At 48.4% G+C, this 17701-nt stretch overlaps 1 protein-coding gene across 10 annotated transcripts in view; it reads right to left on the bottom strand.

The window, feature by feature from the left end:
* Positions 1-13507, bottom strand: part of MME (membrane metalloendopeptidase) — an 81311-nt gene extending 67804 nt beyond the window's left edge. For 2 of the 10 annotated variants that reach the window (XM_014849549.3, XM_014849554.3), the window contains exons 1-3: positions 12488-12620; positions 8696-8865; positions 7941-7976 (exon numbers count right to left, since the gene is read on the bottom strand). In XM_014849549.3, the coding sequence (XP_014705035.1) occupies positions 7941-7976; positions 8696-8855 (196 nt within the window). In that variant the 5' untranslated portion in view covers positions 8856-8865; positions 12488-12620. Of the gene's footprint in view, positions 1-7940; positions 7977-8695; positions 8866-11490; positions 12621-12914; positions 13111-13372 lie in introns of those variants that run through there. The other 8 variants (XM_070493753.1, XM_044754601.2, XM_070493754.1 and 5 more) reach the window with 8 other exon arrangements.
* Between the last annotated feature and the right edge of the window lie 4194 nt (positions 13508-17701).

Here is a 17701-nt window from a genome sequence, read left to right as displayed (position 1 = left end):
TGGGTAGGTCCTCTCTTGCGTCTCCAGGAACAAGATCCAACATTTTTGCCCTCTTCCACCTGAGTCTTCAACCTCTTCCTCTCTGCTCTCATTTCTTGTCTTACTCAGCCCCTCAGCCGCCTTTGACTCCAACGACCAGTCTCCAATGTCTAACATACTCTCTTACTTTTACACATTATTGATTTTCCTTCCATTTCCCAACAACTCCTCCTCACTTTCTTCTGGGAACCTCCATTTCCTGCCTGGGAAATCTCAACCACAGCATCCACACGCTGATGACCCCATATCCTGATCTCCAACTTGACTGCCCTGGACTTCTCACTGGAAGACCAGCACCTCCCACCTGTGGTCTCAGAGGGAGCTGGCCACCGACTGGCCCAGCCTCTGACCGCAGCTCCTTCTCTGTGCCCCTGGTTCAGTGGATGGCAGCACTGCTCACCCAGTTTCCCAAACCAGAAACTTGAGTTCTACTTACCCCTTTTTCATTGCCTCACATATTTACACAAACACTATGCCTTATGGATTCCAGCCTCTAAATATTTCCCAAGCCCCTCCGCTCTCCACCCTGTTACCACTCAGATCCAGACAGATACTAGCCCATCTCCAGAGAAGTGGGCAGCAGCCCTTTTCCCGCCCACGCCATCCTTTAGTTATAGTCAGTGATCTTCAACAATTCCCATCAAGTCACGCTTCACTTAAAGCCCTTCCTTCCGTAATTTCCCACCGCTATTAGGAGAAGGTCCAGATGCTTTCACGCGGACCTCCGGCTCCGGCTCCCACTTAGGTCTTGGGCCAGCGCTCCCACCCCCGTCCCCATCCGCTCTCACATCCTCACACGCGGCCTCGATGACAGGCCCCGGAGTTCTTCTTTCAGTTCCTCCAGCCTGAGACGTCTTTCCCTCTAACCCGGGACACGGAAAGGTTGTTCTCTTGTGTGGGTAAATCTTTGCCTCCACTTCACCAGGTCTGCCCGACAGGAGGCAAGCTTGAGAAAGCTACAGCTCTGCTTAAAAACATTTCCATGCTCCCTGTAACCTACTGCTTCATTTTCTATAGACTTTTGGAGAATTACAAGCCACACCGCATAGACCCTAGCCCGATTACTTTTCCAGCATCGGGCCCTGCTAGCCTGGTGCCTCCCACATCAGTCCAGCTGGCACGAACCCCTTGCAGGTCCTAAGCTCAGCCAGCTTCCGCTTGCGTCCCGCCTATGCTGCACATCCTCTGCCCCAGTGGCCCGGCAATCCCTGAGTGCCCCGCAGGACTCAGCGGGCAATGCTTCCCGCTACGAGCACACTGGCTGCCCACATCCACTGATCTGGGCTGGACGCTCCTTTCTGAGGGCGCCTGCAGCTGCCCTGCTTATCTCTGTCATGGCAGGTGTGCAAGCCATGAGGTCATTTTGCTTACTGGTCTCTCATGCTGACCCCACTATTGCTTTCCTGAGGCAGGGGTATCCCAGTTCATGTTCCTGGTGTCTAGAAAAGTACTCAATATTTAGAAGGTATTCAATTAATGCTTCTAAAAAAAATGAATGAATGAGCGAACAGATGGGTGAATAAGTGAATGGGGGAAGAAGCTGCTCTAAAGTCTCCACGGACACGCTCATGCCCACGTCATCCTGGTGAAATTCAGCAGGACATTCCAGGCTCAGCTTCCCCACTATCGGCAGAAAGCAGGCCCCGCGTCCAGCCTGCTCTGACTGAACCTTCACTGAGCAGCACAGTCTGAAAGTGCTCCCGTGAAAGCCATCCGCTGGTCCACATAAACCTTCCTTTAAAAGTGCAGATGTCCCGTAATTCCCACATACCTTACCATCAACGAATTCACTCAAGTTGCTTTTCCTCCCAACACCTAACAGAGACCTCTCCACCGAAGGGCAGGAACCTCGTGTGTTGAGGAGAGAAGGTCTGACAGGGGGACGTTTTAGAAGCTTTCTCCTTATCCTGAGAAGCAGCCAGAGCTGAGAACCACTATTCCCCAGTGCTTCTCGAACCTCACTGTGCACATCCTGGGGCTTTGCTAAGAATGCAGCTGCAGATTCAGAAGTCTGAGGTGGGGCCTGAGAATCTGCATCTTCACAAGCTCCCAGCTGACGCGGATGCGATGCTGCCGGTCCACAGACCACCCTCTGAATGGCAAGGATCCAACTGTTCTCCTCTTGCTGCAGCCTCTGGCTTACTTGCTTTCAGGGATGACCAGGGGTGAGGGAGGGGCCAGCAGTGAGGGTGTGCGACGGCGAGCACAGTGTGGCTGTGAGTTCAAATCAAGGAGTGCCTGTTGCAGGTTTGGCTTCACAGGAATCGTGGATGCAAGCATCCGTTTCTGACTCTGCTGATTTTAACTGATTCACAGGCCGAGCTGTCACCCCGGCGCTACGACAGGGCACACACAGGCAATCTCTGCAGCTGTGAAACAAACCTCAGATCCAAATGAGCCTCGCAGGCCTTGCTGACTGCCTTCCTCTTTAACCACTTGATTCAGCTTATCTATGTCTTCCGTACCTTGACCGCGCATAAAAAAATGACGCTGCATTACCGCTTAGAATCCACCCAGAAGGCATAAAAATGTTACATACATGTGTACTCAACACATGAGCAACTTAATTCCAAATTCCTGGGAAGGATTTGACTGACAGATGCTAATTCTGACTGGAGAATTTTTAAAGCAAGGACGGCTCCATGACTGTGGGGAGCACACCTCCTGGGAAGCTGCTGGAGTAACCCGCCACACGCCCCTTGGCAAACCAGGCGTGCATGGCTCCCTGAGACTCCCGCGGTGGTCTCGCTGCCCGAGGGTTCTTTCAAGCCTCAGCACCAAGGACGCAGCCTCACCTCCTGCTCTGGAGGGTGTGAGGTGGCGGCCGCCCTCGGGGCCAGGCCACCATCCTTCCTGTGCTTATCCGGTCTGCAGTCTTCCTCCTGGAGGCTTCGGGGTGTCAACAGGCAGGAAAGGCGAGGCTGTGGCCCACGTGAGGCAGAGCTCTGTGCTGCCCGGAAAGGGCCACTCAGTGACCAGATCCCTCACCCAGGGCACGACCAGGCTCTGGCCCTCGCAGAAGTGATCAGATATCTGGAAGGTTCACTTACTTCAGGTCTTTAGCTCAAGCCACACAGACGTGACAATACATCAGAACACGAAAACATTACCTTGCCATGCTAAATGTACCTTTCAGGTGAACAGTGTGAGCCCTTTCCTTTATTTAATTAACAATTAAATACTCATCCAAAGTTTTCTTGGTGAGGAGGGAATTAAAGCAAAGGACATGGATGGTTCTGAGATATTTCACCCAGGTCTTAAAGCTCCGCAAACCTGTCTCTCAGGGTTGCCACAACTGTGCAGTGTACAACCTGCACAACCGTACAGCTGGTCTCGCTCTCTCTTGTGAACTGCACTGCTCATGTATTTTCACTTGGTTTCTCCATTCCCTTGAGAATTTAGGGCGACGCTGCTAATATTCGCTTATTTAGACCCCTCAGTTCCACGTTGTGTTTGATGTACTAAAATCACCAACGAAGCAGCTCACTTTCTCAGTAAAGCAGCCGGTTTCTGGGTCTAAGAGACTTGTTCTCCCCCTCCTCAGTCTGGATTTAATCATTTCAGCTCTCTGAGAGTCAGCCCTGTCTTCTGGCTCCAAGCTCTAGCAGGAGGGGAGTAGTCTGCTCTCCTACACTGTACGTACAGGCGCAGGGTACGAACAGTCAGACTGAGTCCTGGTCTCCTTAGAGGCCACATGGAGAAGTGGGGGTGGGTCCAGGCTCCGGGGCCGGGCAGCCTGGCCAGGCCTAGCCCAAGTCTGCTCATCTGTAAAAAGAAGGTACAAGGGTCCCCACCCTGCGGGGTCACGGTGAGCATCAGACATGTTCATCCACGTAAGCAGCTCACGACGAGCCGAACACACACAGTTGGAAGTGCTAGCTATCAGGATTCTGTTTTACCATCTTTTACTTTTATTATATTCTATTATTATGCTCCTCTATTTATCTATTTAACATTCCTCCCCTGTAACTGCACATTACACACCTCGATTTAGTAATAAAACACTCATTTGGCAGGAAACACTCGCTTGTGCTGCGTGTGTCCATGTTCCAACTCCCCGAAGGCGGCCCTGAAACAAGGGAGCTGTGGACAGGTGTGTCAGCTGCCTGCGGCCGCTCTAACAGACTGCCACAAACTGAGTGACTCACCACCAGGCGGACTTATCATCTGACGGTTCTGGAGGTCAGGAGCCAGAGGAGGTGGTCTGACGGCGTTCCTTCTGGAGGCTCGAGGGCAGAACCGTTCTGTCTCCTTCCAGCTTCTGGAGGCCGCACACGTTCCTCAGCTCACGGCTGCCTCACTTCCTCTGCTGCGTTGTCACATCTCCTTCTCTGACTCTGACCCTCTTTCTCCTCCTCTTAGGAGAACCTTGTGATTACGTAAGGCCGCCCAGACAATTCAGGATAATCTCGCCATTTCAAGATCCTTAACTGAATCACACTTGCAAACTACCTCTTGCTATTTAAGGTAACCTATTCACAGGCCCCACGGATAGGAAGTGGACATCTTTAGGGGGCAAGATTCTGCCTTCCACAAAGGGAAGGGCACTGGATGACCTTGGAGGTCATTTAGGCCAGTGGCATCCGACTGGAGGTGACTGCGCTGTCTCAAGGGGGCGCCTGGCAAAGTCTGGAGGATTTTAGTGTCAAACTGGGAGGGGGTTTTACTGGCATCTAGCAGGTAGAAGCCAGGGATGCTGCTAAGATCCCACAAGGCAGAGGACAGCCCCCCCAACAAAGGATTATGCAGCCCCAAATATCCACAGTGAGGAAGCTGAGAAACCCTGCCTTAAAGCACAGGATTCCTAGAAACCTCCTGAGTTAGTAGGGCTGCAACGCAATAGAAGCTAGTCCAGGATTCAAGTTTTCATAGTGTGAGAACTCACACACAAGCTTTACAACTCCACGCTTTTGACAATCTTATACGGTAAATAAGAGATGAATAATCTTACTCACACTTTAATAGTAGGGTTTTGAACTCTGCCTTAACCTGTTATTTGTTAAATAGTGTTTGTTTCATTTCAGGTCTGGTGAAATCATTCATAATGATGCAAGTTAACTTAAAGTACGCATTATAAACATGATTTTATGTGAATTATGAATATTTAAATTTACAGACGCTCAGATTTAAAGTACCTAACCCCGGCAGGTTTTAAGATGATCCACAGCCCTCTGGAATATTCTGTTTTTGCCTTGATATGGCCTAACTTCTCTCCCTCGAAAGATTTAAGTTAGAAGCAACATTCACTTAGCGTAAGCACTCTGGGTATCAACATCGACTTCTCCAATTCTCAAGAATTTCTCTGCTCAGGTTTGAATTCTCCTGGTCCTTTAAAGTAATCTACAGAATTGCCGGTGGGAGATTTTATATTTTTTCCACATCTTTGTTTCCATCTCTCTTTTCCTGCCCATCCACTCCACTCTTCTCACTCCTTCTCATTCTTTACTTTTTTCTGTCTAGAATTTCCCCTAGAGTTTTCTTAATTTGCAGCAACTCCTAAAAGCAATAGTTGCATTTTCTGCTGCAGAAAAGCTTTCCCAATCAGCAGAGGACTGTGTGTGCGTGTGCATGGGCGTGAAGACTCTACCCATAAGGGTGAGTTTCATCATCTTCCCCCAGGAGGAACAGCAACTAGGAATGTGAGAGTACTCTGACAGCTTGACCCGACAGAGAAGAAGGAAGAAAAGCACACAGGCACCAGCAGGCTTGTTTCCCACTGAAGCCCTTTCTATTGTATACATTTCTCTGCCAAGATACAGTTCTGAGAGGTGTTTCACATTTGGTATGATCGCTAAGCTACAATTAAAGGATACAGTTCAGATACGTTTTAATGAGCTGGGACTTGCCAAACGCTATGAAAAATCCAGAGCCATACCCCTAAACATCAAGTCACAGCTGAGATTCCAGATTCCAAACACCACCTCGCTCGTTGTGGGGGACGAACAGAGGGGCCTGCCCAGGTCTCTGGGGCACAATCACCTGCAGGGTTTTACAAAAGCAGGCCTATCTAGTCAAAGGATCTGGGTTCTTCAAAAATAAACTTCCAGAAAAAAAGAAAGAGAAAAAAGAATGAGAGGGAGAAAGAGATGTGAGCGAGAGAAAGAGATGTAACAGATAGTCAAGTGTATTGAGGACCCAGCAACCCGGAGATAAGTAGAGGTCGACACATAAGGGGGAGTTTCTCAAAACAGGACACTACGAGCACGTAACAGGGCAGCTGGCAGAGAGCTGAGGGGACAGGCGGGGAGCAAACGGTGACCGACAGCTCGGGCACATCCCGACTCTGGCACCCTGAGCCCGACGTCTCCCAGCCAAGGGACCTGGGCAGTCACTGGGGAATCAAGAACCTTCTTCTCTTTCTGGGAAAGCCCTTAGAGGGAAAGTGCATGCTATTCCGTTGAGCAGCAAATGGCCGGTTTCCCAGTCAGGTCTCTCTCAAGCTACCGACACCGCGTCTGAGGGTGAATGGCCAGTGCACTTGAGATCCAGAGGGAAGAAAGCAAAGAGCAACGCAGAGCAGCAAAGGGCTCATGTGCAGGATAGCAGACGCTGACCAGAATCCCAAGACATTTCCCAACATTACGTTGCAAAGGTCAGTGAACAACAAAAACAGACAAGAACGTCTAACAGGAAGTGGTCCCCCATTTGGGACCGGCTACTTCTTGGACGAAATCTAGATGCTGGAAAAGAGGTTTAGCATCTCTCGTGCAAAGAGCAAGGGCACCCATCCTGTGCTCACGCCCGGGGTGCCAGCCCTGCCCACCTCCCGCCCTTTCCCACCTCATGCTTCTGCAGCTCCAGACCCCTCTCTGCTCTCTGATTTGCTTCTCTTTATGCTCTAAGTCCTCATCTTCTCTCCTCCTCATGGGAACTCAAATTACCCACAAGGCTTCAGCGATCACCCCTGGGCTGACGATCCCAAATCCACCCCATCTCCTGCCCCCCATTCCCACTTGGATGTTACCCCTGGCTCAGACCCTGTGTCCACATCCGTGTCAATCACGCCCTCCCTAAAACAAACTCACCTCCTGACTTCTCCACCCCTGTGGGCACTGCCGCCAGTCTCCGCGTCCCTGAGGCTGTGAACCTTGGCGTCACTTTCAAAGTATTCAAATCCTCATGTACCAGGTCAGCTCTCCGAGCCCTCAGATTTCCCGTCCAGGCCGTCTCAGGCTGCCCTCCTCAGCTCAGACGGGGTCACAGCAGCCCACCTGCCTCCCAGTCACTTCTGACTCAGCCCACCCAGCCTAGCATTCTCGAACCACCTTTCAACTTCTGCCTCGTCCAGTGATCTGCTCAGGAAAATATCCATTTCGCCCTTCTTACAGCATCAGGGCTCGAAGCGGATTTTCAGACCTCTCCTTACTGTGCCCGATCTACCAAGTGTCTGTTTCCACTGCTTCTCCACATGTGACTGACTCCTGTCGCTCTGCTCTCTCTCCTTGGCTGGACCTCCCTCTCCTGTCTCTCCACTTCCACATCCTGGCCCTGCTTCTGGGCCCCGGAATCTCAGCTTCTCCCCTGGCTTCACCTGATCACTCTCCTCAGCTCTTACCCTCTAAGGATCTGCATCCAGAAATTCAACACAATGATACAATGTGCACCACTGCAGCACGTTGACTTTCCTTCTCCAATTTCATGGCAAGCTCCATAAACCAGAGACACCGCTCTCTATCACTGGCCATACCCTCCAGGGTTGAAAAGAGTGAGTGCTTTTTTAAAATAAAGAAGTTAATTAAGCTACTGCTCAAATACATTTTGATATTCCTTAACTATAAACTTGTGATCTATAATAATAAAAGTACAAACAATGCAACTGTAGAGATATGTCTACTAGCATTTGATTTTTAAATGTTATACGTTAATTATAAAACTATTAAATGTCAAAACCATCTTCTTACCTGATTTTATGCAGTCTGATGATTTGCAGATGCCATCTAGAAAAAGGAGAGTATACACATAAATATTTGTAATAACGTGTTTCCTAATTTCTCCCTATCTTTTGTTCTTTTAAGAACTGCCAATTAAACGATTAATTCCTTATAGCAAGAACTAAAACCTGAGTGTTATATATCATTGTCAGTAGTTAGAAAAAACTTAGCGGAATAAAATAGGCAAATTTAAAATGTTTATTATGACGAAAACAAAGTATGATGTCATCTGTACTCACTAAGCCCTAGGTCTGTTAAACTGAAACAATCAGTTGCTTTGTTGGGGTAATCATTTTTTCTTCCCATTAAGGAATTAATCTTTTCTATTCCTTATTGTGAACAACGTCTCAGACTCAAATTAGGCCTCTTAAATTCCTGCGAAGTCCTTTAGAACTTCAAGGACACAACAAAAGTTGACTAATTAAAGTTGGCCATAAAATTACGTATACTTTAATCAAGTAAAATTATACACCAGAATCTTCCTAAAACAAGCATGTGTGCACTCAATAGACCTGGCAACTAATAACTCAGCTCAAACATAAAAGACATCGTACTTTAGTCGAAGTTACGTGTTTTGACGTGTTGATGTTACATTTCACGAACGGATCTCTAAGCCACCACTGTTCAGTGTCTCTTTCCTTGACACACTCGCCTGCTAGGTGGGAAAGCACAGGAGAGGACTGTGGTCTCCCGAGCCTCGTGCGTGCACAGGCAGGAGGACTCACCGTCATAGGTGGCGTAGAGCGCGATGGTCGTCACGGCGATGACGGTGAGGAGCACCACGAGGACGGAGAGGCTGACCTCCAGCGGGGTCCATCGCTGCTGCTTCTTCGGCTTTGGGGTGTTAATGTCAGTTATGTCCATCTGACTTTCTGATCTGCCCATCACCTAGAAGCTGCAAAAAGTTAAAAAAAAATTTTTTTAACACTAACAATAACAAATTAATAGACACAAAGAAGAGGAAACGTGCTTAATGTGGCTGAATAAAAGTAAAAGGCTAATTTATTTTAAAGTAGAAATAGAAGTTTTTGTTTGAAAGTCAAAATTTTGGTTCTGAAGGTGAAGAGTGGAGAGCCAGACGAATTAGCCACGTCCCGGGCACAACTTTTTGTAGGTTTTTTTTGATACATCACTGAAGATCCAAACAAAATTAGACAGGAAGACTCAGTTGAATGCTCACGTAGGTTGTAGGTTCCCTTGGCAGTTCCTAAGCAAATAATTGCTGTACCATCATTAAGGACAGTTTTAGACTCACCCTTCTGAACTTTGGACACTGTCAAAGGCAGATTTTGTATCTTGTGCCAGTGGCCTCCTTTATAAGCTTGGAAATCAATGACTAATACTCTGAGGTTTTGACTAAGCATTAATTTGAAATATGCACACAGATAAAAACAAAGAGGAACAAACACTTGTGTAGTTTATTTTTAGTCTTAAAAACAACTCTTATTTTTACAGTTCAAAATTACAACCACCGCTGCTATGGGTGTCTACTAACTGGGGAGACAACATTCTGAAAATGGCCACTCGCTGGACCAAAAGCCATGGTGTACACCCTGGGATGGAAGATATTAACCACAATCAATGTTTCTCCCTGCAACTGAAAGAGAAAAAATATATGATTAAAAACCTTCTGCCTTGCAGGTCATGGTAACAATTGTTACGATACTTATTTACCTTGCATTTAAGTTAATAATATTAATACTTCTAACAATGGCTGGCATTTAGGGAGTACTTCCCCTGTGTCAGTCACAGTGCTTGTGCTTTGCAAGTCCTAACTCACGCAGTCCTCATAAGGCAGACGTTCTCGGTCCAGATCTACACCTTAAGAAAGGAGCCACAGGAAGGTCGGCCACTCGCGCACGGCCGCACGACCGGTAAATGTTTCTGAAGGACCACATCTGGTCACTGGAATAAAATTCTATCAGCACACAATAATGGCTTCTTTAGATCTTATTGCACAAGCTCGTGGATAAGGGGACAGAAGCCTGAACACAAGCTTTCATTAGGTTTCTTCTAGGCCTGGCGATCCTTTACTGCCTGCTCACTGAAGCTTAGAACAGACAGCGCTGATTCTCCTGCTGACTGAGGGAAAGAGCGTGTAAACTAACAGATTAGCTGTTTATAGCTTCATGCAAATTAAGCCTATAATATAGATCCTAGATGAAGTGACTGCTCAGAAGTGCTCTTACAGTTAGAGACCTTTGTTGAATACACACAATTCCCCGAGGGTGTTTTGTGGAAACTGAGGCACAGGAGAAAGTAGAAACAGATTCTACATTTGAAGCGTGGCCTGGGAGAGCCAGCAAATAACTAGGAATTTAGTCTCCCCAGTGAGTTATTAATAAGTGAACCACAAATGGACTTTAAAGTCTGGATACGAAGTCTTAAGAGGGCTGTCCCCTTGATTACAGGAGGCCATAACCAAGGAAAGACTAGGAAATAAAGATATTTTATTAGACCATGAAAATCGTGTCCGCTCAGTAAAAGTGGGATGGAACGTATGTGAATGCTAAAATGTCCTACTTGGTGGTTATGTATATCAGGCCGGCCGAGCCTCACAGCCCCTGGGCCTAGGATAGGAACTGCACTGACTGCAGTCCTCATGCATTTGATAGGGTTGGTGGTTGGGAAAGAAAGAATGGGGACAAATTTAACATTTGGACACTGTACAGAGAGGTAAACAACAAAAAGAATAATCTTCCCGGTTCCCCCAGAAGAATTCCAGACTGACCCAAAGAACATCTGACTATCAACCACATTTGCTGGAGGACCCCCTCTTGAGTATTTCCGTCCTGCTCTAACAATAAGTCAGAGGACGGTCTAGAGACACCTTTCCGTGGTGTGACACGGCCCCCTGCCCTTTGCAGTTCTTTCTTAGAAACAACAGCCAGTTTCTCTGGTAAAACTCTGGGCCAGGAACCGGGCGGCAGGGCTAGGGTTACAGGTGCTCCTGGGCACCCCGGCCTCCACTGCACAGGAGCGCCAGTGGGCACGTCTCCCCCCTCCTGGCTCCTTCTGCTCGCCCTTGAGATGGTGCTGGTGCTGCCGGGCTTGCCAGGGCTCTGGACTCCAGGCAGCGGGACGGCCGCGGGGAAATGAAGGCAGGCCCAGCTGCCCAGGCCTTCACCTGCGTCGCAAGGACTGCATCTGAGTCACCTGCAGGCTCTCCATCTGCCCCTCTAGTAAATGCTCTGCAAATTTTCAGTCGTTTGCTCCTAAGCAGCAGTTTTCCACAGCACTGAGCTAAAGCAGAAACCACGCCGGGTTAACCTCCTAATGAACCGTCATTCATTTTCAGTTAATTCCGGAGGTTTCACTCTTTTCTCTTAAGAAAACAGAGCTCGGAATCTTGAACCTCAGGATGAAACATCACCAACCCTCAGGGACGCGAGCACCCAGCCCAACCACACCCAACCCCATGTCAGAGAGGGGGAAGGTGGGCAGTTTATACAACAGAACACAAAAAATCGTGAAGTTGATGCTTGTAGTCCCACAGAAAGCAGGAAATGCCAAAACATACCTACATCCTTAAAATATTCCACCTCGGCTGGAGATACGTTAGAAAGTTTAAACCGAAAAGCGGACGCTTCCACAGGAGAGAACAGACAACTAGGAGATTAAGCCAACGAGAACCCGGCGAACTTCAGCTTGCCAACATCACCAAAAGAAGGAACGGTGATTTTGCTTAAGTAGAAAGTGAATTTCAAAGCAACATAAAGCAGACATTTTTTTACCAGCTGAGACACCCATCACTTCTCACAGTCAAACCGAGAGCCGGAGTGCTACAGGGAGGGCTGTCAGCTAAGCGAGTTCCGTCTTCACGGCTCATTCCCGCAGGCGCATTTCTGCAAGTCCCTGAGGTTCGCTGCGCAGTTCCAGGCTGCGCTGTGGAAACTGAGGCACAGGAAGCAGAAGCGGCCCCACAGTCAGACTGTGGGTGCGGCAGTGGAGGAGCAGGGACTAAAGAGACATCAACTCCTTGCGTCCCGCACATTAATTTGTAGGAACGTGGGGCTCTGGACAACAAAGTCCCAACCCCGTCCCTCCCATATGCAGTGCGGCTAGACAAAGGCAGCCTCGAGTCCCAGAAACCCGCGGACGGTGCTGCGAGCGCTGGAGCCCAGCAAGGGCGCACGAGCAGGAAGGGCTGCGACCCCCAGCCGGGCCGAGCGGCTTCCGAGCGCCGGCACCGCCGCTCCCCGTCTAACCGGACCACCACGTGCACCGGGCCCGGAGGGGCAGGCTCATCGGCGGCTACAGAGCGACGTTCGGCTGCAATTACGCTTACTTCAAATAACACCGAGAGGACCGAGCAAGGAAACTTTCATCTACAGAAGAACCGCACTCCCGCCCGCCAGCCACCCGAGTGCGCTCAGGTCTCAGCGCCGATTACACAAGAGGAAACTGAGGCTCGAGGCGAGACGGGGGTCGCGGTGGGAATGAAGAACCCTCAGGTTAAGAAAGTCAAACAGACAAGCGAGTTACAACGCGAGGGAGCGCGGAGACAGAAAACAAACCTTGCCTCACCAGGGAGCCGGCGTCTGCGCCGCGGGAGGCCAGTCCCCACCCCGGGTCCCGCGGCCGCTGGGGGCCGAGGCCGGGCCGCGTCACCTGCAGCGCCCCCGGGGCCACCCCGCCCTCCGCGCCTCCCGGCGCCCCGCCCAGCCCCGCCCCGCCCCGCCGCGATCCGCGCTCCGCGCTCCGGGGGCCAAGAGTCCGGGGTCCCGGGGGTGCCCAGCGCGGACCGCGCTCCCTCCGCCCGCGCTCTGCGCCCCGCGCCCGCGCCCCCCACCCCGCTCCCCGCCCGGACTCGCCGCGGGCCCCGAGAAGTTGGAGGCTGCAGAGCCGGCCGAGCGGGGGCGGGGGCGCATCCCCGGGCCCGCCAGCCCCCGGGACCCGGCCCAGCGCGGCCCGCACGTGTCCGCGCCCCGCTCGCCCGCTCACCCCGCGGCACCAGCTCCGGGCGGCCTGGAGGCTGCGGCGGGGGCGCACGGATCCTGCCCCGCGCGGGGCCGGGCCGGGGGCGCGCGCCAGAAGCCCCCGCCTCACCCTCCCCGGAGGGGCTCCGCCGACATTCCTGGGATTCTCGCCCCGGCTCCCCGGAGCGCGCGCGGCCGCGGCGAGACGCGGCGGGGCCGGCGGAGGCTGCTTCCCGCCCCGGCTCCGGGCCCGCGCCGCCCGCGCCCTCCGCGCCCTCGCCTCCCGCGCCCGCGCGGCCCTGCCTGCCCCGGCGCTCCGCTCTCTCCCTTCCCTCCTGCCTCCCCCTTGCTCCCCGCCCTCCGGGCTTTCCCTCTCGTCTCCTGCTTCTCTTGCTCTTGCTCGACCCGTGTGGTGTCAGGAGCTGCTCTGGACTGAAACTCTGCGCTCCCACCTCTGACTCAGGAGGCTCGCGGTGTGCGCACCTGCGGGGCTGGGGATGCAGAGCGAGAGTCGGAGGAAGACGGGCGGACGGGTGTCTGCGCTGCCTCCTCGAAAGAGCCGAAATGCGTTCGGACCCGAGTCGTGTCCATGCAGCCACGCAGCACACGTTTTCCTGTAAGACTTGGGATTCCCTCTCGGGGGTGAAAAACCAAGGAGATGCTTTTTGCACAAAGGTGATTCCTTAATAAAAGCTGCCTTTGGCAGCTAGCTCAAAGTGCCAAGGAGCTCAGAAGAAGGAGCCCTAGTTTTCTTTTTACTTCCATGGTTTTTAGTTCAGTTACTCAGTGTCGAGTATACAAGCAGCTTTAACACCCATCCCTCTCCTTCGAATCACATATTATTGCAAATACACACACACCCTGAGAATTCATTCTGAAATACAAGTGGGTTTTCCAGAACTTGCAATTATCTGTTTTTAACATGAAAATGACTCCCTGCTTGAGAGAAGAGTCCCTTTGCACTGGCAAATCTTACGTCTTTATCGTAGTAGACACAGCTGGAAAGCAAGGAGAAAAGTGATTCTTGCTGATGAAACAGTAAACGGAATACAAGGGAGACACGTTGAAAAAAGTTAAAACAATCCTCAAATAATTAGATTAATATAGAGAAATTTAATGTCTGAACCTCAAAAGCACTCTCTCCATCTCTATGCTTTACTTTCTTGGTGCATGTTAGAGACACTGCTGGACGTTCACAGCAGCCCTGAAATATGGGTGTGATTACTCCACAAATGAGCAGAAGGGGCTTAGCTCCTTGGGTTAAAACCACCGGAGAGTGTCTCCACCGGGATTTGAACCCAGTTCATTTTGACTCAGGTGCTGAGTTACCGTTATCCCCATTTTACAGACAAGATTGAAGCGTAGAAAGGTGGTTGACTAAAATTCATTCTGTGAGAAATCTAGATGTTCTAACCCTCCCGTGCTTAATATTCATTACTTTTCAGCTAGGTTACCAAAATGTTATTTTGACTTTACATAATCAACAATAAATTGAAATGGTTAAAAAAAGTCTTTTTTTCATGTAACCAGTCTTCAGTTTAGTCATGTGCATTAAAAATTTAATACATTTCTTTTAGTTAGAATGGTGGTGGGGGGGAGAGTGTCTGGGCCAGAATAATCCCCAAATTTGCATATCAGCAGGAAATGAAAGTTAAATTCATATGCCTGGTCTTAACATTTCTATTTAAACTTTTCAAGCTAGGTTCTGTTTTCCAATTTGCACACAAATTTTAAACAGAGAAGGTTCCTTTGGATGGTACTAGTAGACGCTTGCAGTTCAAGAATATCTTGTTACCAGTAAAGAATAATATGGTCTGACTTGTGTGCCTCCAGACTTAGAGCTGAAAACAAAGATAATTTGCTTAAATTTTTTAAAAAATTTAAAGATTTGTTAATGCAAACTTTTTAGACTGTTCAATTATGAGCATATATCATAGTTTTAATTCTATCTTGTTGCAAAAGAAAAAGATCCCCGTAGGAAGCCAATTCAAAGACTCACTCTTAGTAGGCATATTTTACAGGGAAAAAAAATGGATACAGAGTATACAGCAAAAGAAAAAAAACGCATAGTGAAACTTATTTTTAGACTGTGACCTTCACTTAAGAGTGTGTGTTTCCCAAAAGAAGTCTTAATTTCATTAAAGTTCACCAGAAGTTTACGAATATCATCAAGAATGCTAAATATCTCCCCAGAAGAAGGCAATGCAAGTTTAGGAAGATTTCTCTTTTAAGGGATGTAACAAAGAGCCCCAGGTAAGGACACTCAGAAAGCCGAGGTCTACAGAGGTTGTCCAGGGTCCTACAGTTTGCTCAGTTACAGGAACAGTGACCACCTACCCACCCTGTATGAGTTATTAGGAGTGGAATGCGTTGGTTCTGGCAAGATCAGAGTAGAACCTTAAAAGCTGTCCTTGTGTACAACGTTTACAAATGCTTGATAAAGTATCTTTTAAAGGCCCTTTAAAGGCACCATTGAGCCAGCAAGAGAGTGAAGGAAAACCTCAGAAGCCAACAACATGAGGTAGCCAGGAATCCAGAAAGGGATGCAGTTGCAGATAGCACTGCCCTGGGGGCGTCTACTGTCCCCAGAGGCTCAGCAAACCCAGGGGGCCTCAGTCTCAGCAGAACTTGGAAGAGCCAAGGGCTTCACACAAAGCTAGTGCAGAGCAAGGCGAAAGCCAGATCAGGGGTCCCTCCCTAAAGCTGAGACTTCTGAAAGGAAACGTCTGCCGGGAAAAGATGAGCCAGAAAAAAGAAAAACAAAACTCAAACCCAACCGCCCCTCAGGCTGGTAAATCTACACTAAAAAGCTTCCAGTGAAAATTAATGATCAGGTCAGACTCGAGAAGGATGTCGGCTAGGATTTATACTAATTGTGTGGCCCGAAAACTCCCAAGTTAGAAAAATTTATAGGCAAGTGATCCCAGTGAGATGGTGACAAACAAAAGCTGAGAGAATGATTACCACCCGATTATCACTAAGGGAGCTGCTTAAGAATGGATTTGTGAAGCAAAATTATACGGGATAGAAGATCTGATGTGTAAGGAGGAATGGTAAGCAAAGAATATAGTACCAACACGGGTAAATCAAGTGAACAGTGACTAAAAAGATGTATGCAGATAGAAAAGGTCCACTGAAACACCGGGCAGTGGTGGCATGTGACTTACGAGTGTTAAGTACTCAAGTCCTTACTTATGTTGTTGGAAGGGAAGATAACGATACTGATGAATTTTAGACTTTGTTGAATTAATTATACACATAAAAAGGACTGGTGTCACCCCTAAAAAACTAGAAATAGAGTGCGTAAGGTCAAATCTTACAAAGACAGAAAAAACCTAAAACTTAGTAAAAGGTGATCTAGAGAAAGAGGAGGAATCAGAAAAAATGAAATATTAGAAAATGACATAGAGAAAGTAGAAAACAAGATGGTAGAAATAAACCCAAATATATTAATCACAATAAATATAATTGGACCTAATTCTCCAGCTGGAGGACAAGGATTGTAATACAATGAATAAACAAAATCCAGCTATCTTATAAGTGACACCCCTAAAACATGAAACTGTGGAGTGACTGAAAGGAAAATGACGGAAAGAGCTTTATCAAACAATTACCAACCAAAAGAGAGCTGGTGCAGCAACCCTGTAATCAGACAAAGTAGACCCAAATCTCCCCAAAGAAAGAGTGCTCAGTTCAGCAGGGTGACACAATTCTGAACCTGATCACAGACAGCAGTGTAAATTTTAAATGTGCTGTTGAAAACCATAGAAGTAGTACATGAGGAAACTGGTAACTCACTGTGACTGTGGGTGACTTTAATATACTTTTCCCAGTATTTGACAAATCGTGCACAAATCAGTAAAGATATGGAAAATTTGAATAATGATATTAAAAGCTTGTCTGATGGAAATGTATTGAACATTTCACCCGAGAATTGGAGAATACATGTCTTTTTAAGCATCCATCGAATATTTATAAATATTGATTACATACCAAACCATTAAACAAGCTCCAGTGATTTAAAAGACTTTTCATTGTAAATAACACATACTTGGACCTTAACACAACAGAAGAAAGTTAAATCAAAACCACATGCACATTTAGAAATTGTTAAATGATTCACACAAACACTCAAACATGTTAAAGACAAGACAACACACCCAAAATGGAATTGCTTATGCTAAGCCCCACGTCACCAAAATGAGGCTTAATTTAATTACAGTTTCGGCTCTCCCAGAGACACAATTTTGAACCACTCCGTCAGGAGCCGTCTGACCAGCACTAGTTAGGAAATCTGCCGGATAGGCCACCCCCTGCAGGAAAGTGACCTTGCATGACCAGCCCACTTCTCTTTGTCAGTGCAGCTTCCTTCTTCCCGCCCCTTCTGCCCACACAGTCTCCCACCTTGTACAGAGCTCCTTTCTATCTCCTGGACTGTAGGCTGCCTGATTCATGAATCACTGAAGACAGCCGATAAGAGCTGTAAAATTTACTCAGTGGAATGTTGTTTTTTAACAAATAACATGGGAATCAAAAATGAAATCATAATGGAAATTAAAAAGAAAAAACAAAACTGAATGACAATCAAAATGTGGCATATCAAAATTAATTGAAATCTCTAGAGGAGAATTTATAGCCTTAAATGCTTTTACTTTAGAAAAAAAAAGACCGAAATTTAATGAAGTGAGCATCCAACTTAAGAGGTTAGAGGGGCCGGCTCCATGGCCAAGTGGTTAAGTTCGCGTGCTCTGCTGCGGCGGCCCAGGGTTTGGATCCTGGGCACAGACATGGCATCGCTCATCAGGCCTCGTT

This window comes from Equus asinus, chromosome 21 (genome assembly GCF_041296235.1).
Source record: "Equus asinus isolate D_3611 breed Donkey chromosome 21, EquAss-T2T_v2, whole genome shotgun sequence".
Taxonomy (NCBI): domain Eukaryota; kingdom Metazoa; phylum Chordata; class Mammalia; order Perissodactyla; family Equidae; genus Equus; species Equus asinus.
This window is presented reverse-complemented; position numbering and strand designations above follow the sequence as displayed.